Below are 2,106 nucleotides of genomic sequence, written 5' to 3'. Positions count from 1 at the left end.
GGGGGGGGGGGGGGGGGGGGGGGGCGGGGAGACGACAGTCGAGCTGGCTCAGCCTCCTCAACTGCCGCCTATCTCTTTCTCTGGAGTCCAGATCCTGGCCTTCAAGGAGGGTGAGCAGAAAGAGAAGGAAGGCATCTTACATCTGCGCCGTGCCAACGCAACCAAGCCACGCCCATCAGAGCTCAAACTCACTGGCTCCCCCTTGGCTTTGCCCTCACCTGATTCCCCATCCTGTGTGTGCGGGCAGGCACCAGTGGGTGAGGGGGCCCTACAGTGTGACCTGTGCAGGGACTGGTTCCATGGCTGCTGTGTGTCAGCCCCACGCCTCAGTGGGCTCCGGCCCCTGAGCCCCACCCCCACGGCTCCCCTGGCCTGGTGGGAGTGGGACACTAAATTCCTCTGCCCACTTTGCATGCGCTCCCGTCGACCTCGCCTAGAAACCATCTTAGCCCTCCTGGTGGCCCTGCAGAAGCTGCCGGTTCGACTTCCTGAAGGCGAGGCCCTGCAGTGCCTGACCGAGCGGGCCATTGGCTGGCAGGGTAGGGCCCGGCGGGCCCTGGCATCCAGGGATGTGTCAGCACTGCTGGGTCATCTGGCTGAGCTCCGGCAACGACTGCACCGGTCCCCAACCACCCCTCGCCCCCAGCCTGGCAGCCTGGCCCAGGTCCCACTCAGGGAGAGCAGAGATGGTAGCAGGAATGAACCTCAGGTGATGCCCCGGCACAGGGTGCCCAGCTTGGGGGTGGGGGTGGGGGGGCCTTGGCGCCTTTGATTTCTTCTCACTCCTTCCTCTCTCTTTCGCTGTGTGCTTTGGCCTCAGGTGGCTTTGGAGAACGGAGATGGCATGAAAAACCCCGAGAAGGCCAGTCCTGGGGGCAGCTCAGGTAAGGGTCTCAAGGCTTGGGCAGCCCGAGGTAATCGGGGATCAGGACCCCATCTGGGCTGAGCTCTTCCTATACCTGTCTCCGCAGACCTGGAGCTGCTGTCCTCACTGCTGCCCCGCCTGGAAGGACCTGTGCTCGAGCTGCCTGAGGCAGCCCGGGTACCCCTGGAGGAGCTGATGATGGAAGGGGATCTCCTGGAGGTGACCTTGGACGAGAACCACAGCATCTGGCAGCTCCTGCAGGCAGGCCGCCCCCCAGACCTACCCCGGCTCCGCACACTGATTGAGGTGAGGGCCAGAGGGCCAGGGAGCTTGGGGAGACTGGGCTGCTCACGGCCACCAACCTCCCTCTGCTGCTTGTCCCACCCTCAGCTGGAGAAGGCCGACAGGCAAGGTGCCCGAGGGCGGAACCGGGCTCCCGAAAAGAGGCGGCGGCGGAAGGGGGAGCGCACAGACCTCACCAGGGAGGAGCTGGAGCCAAAGAGAGCCCGGGGCCCGGTGCCCACTGAGGCAGAGGAGATGCTGGAGGAGGAAGAGGATGATGAGGGTGAGGCTGATGGGACCAGAGCCGGAGACGATGGCCTTCCCCCAGTTGGTGGCACCCGGAGCTCCAGCCCTCCCCTGAGCCAGAACAGGCCCGAGGTGAGGCCAGGGAGCCAGAGGGGTGGGCCCTCTGCCATCTGCCCTCTGCCCACCTCCCCCTGTCCCTCTGAACAACAACAGTTGTGACAGTTGGGAGCTGGACACGTGCACAGTCCCTTGTACCTGCGCCCCACCCCACCCCACCCCCGACCTACCCCTGTCTCGGGAGAGGGATAGACAACTTGGGGTTGCAGGCAACTCAGCCACCCAGGGCGCTATCAACTCTGGCTGCCTGGGCACTCAGGGCCCGCGGAGTCCTCAGAACTCGGGGATGGGGGGAGGTGGGGGAGGATAGGCCAAGACTGGCCTTTGGGGGTCTTCGACCCTCCCTCCTCTCCTTCCCCCAGAAGGGCCTCCTACCAGCATTCATTCCCTCAGATGGGCAGGCCTGTGGTCTGCCCCATCCTGTCTTCCTCTAGCCTCAGCCAGCACCATTCCAGGAGTGGGTGGCAGAGAGGGGAAGGCCAGATGTCAGCTTGGCTGGCTCTGACCCTGGGGAGCATGGGGGCTATCGGCCCCTTCTGCTTGGGGCTAGGCTTCCACTAACCCTCTGCTCTCTCCCCCTCCTCCCCCTCCTCCTC

At 65.0% G+C, this 2,106-nt stretch overlaps 1 protein-coding gene across 1 annotated transcript in view; it reads left to right on the top strand.

Moving 5' to 3' along the window:
* Positions 1 to 2,100, top strand: part of LOC123254153 (lysine-specific demethylase 5C-like) — a gene marked incomplete at its 5' end in the record, with an annotated part of 14,214 nt that extends 12,114 nt beyond the window's left edge. Inside the window, 4 exons of the mRNA XM_044683212.1 lie at positions 90 to 709; positions 821 to 884; positions 972 to 1,171; positions 1,256 to 2,100. Coding sequence (XP_044539147.1) covers positions 90 to 709; positions 821 to 884; positions 972 to 1,171; positions 1,256 to 1,612 — 1,241 coding nt within the window. The remainder of the gene's footprint in view (positions 1 to 89; positions 710 to 820; positions 885 to 971; positions 1,172 to 1,255) is intronic.
* Between the last annotated feature and the right edge of the window lie 6 nt (positions 2,101 to 2,106).

Source organism: Gracilinanus agilis, unplaced genomic scaffold, assembly GCF_016433145.1.
Source record: "Gracilinanus agilis isolate LMUSP501 unplaced genomic scaffold, AgileGrace unplaced_scaffold15981, whole genome shotgun sequence".
NCBI classification, from domain to species: Eukaryota; Metazoa; Chordata; class Mammalia; order Didelphimorphia; family Didelphidae; genus Gracilinanus; species Gracilinanus agilis.
This window is presented reverse-complemented; position numbering and strand designations above follow the sequence as displayed.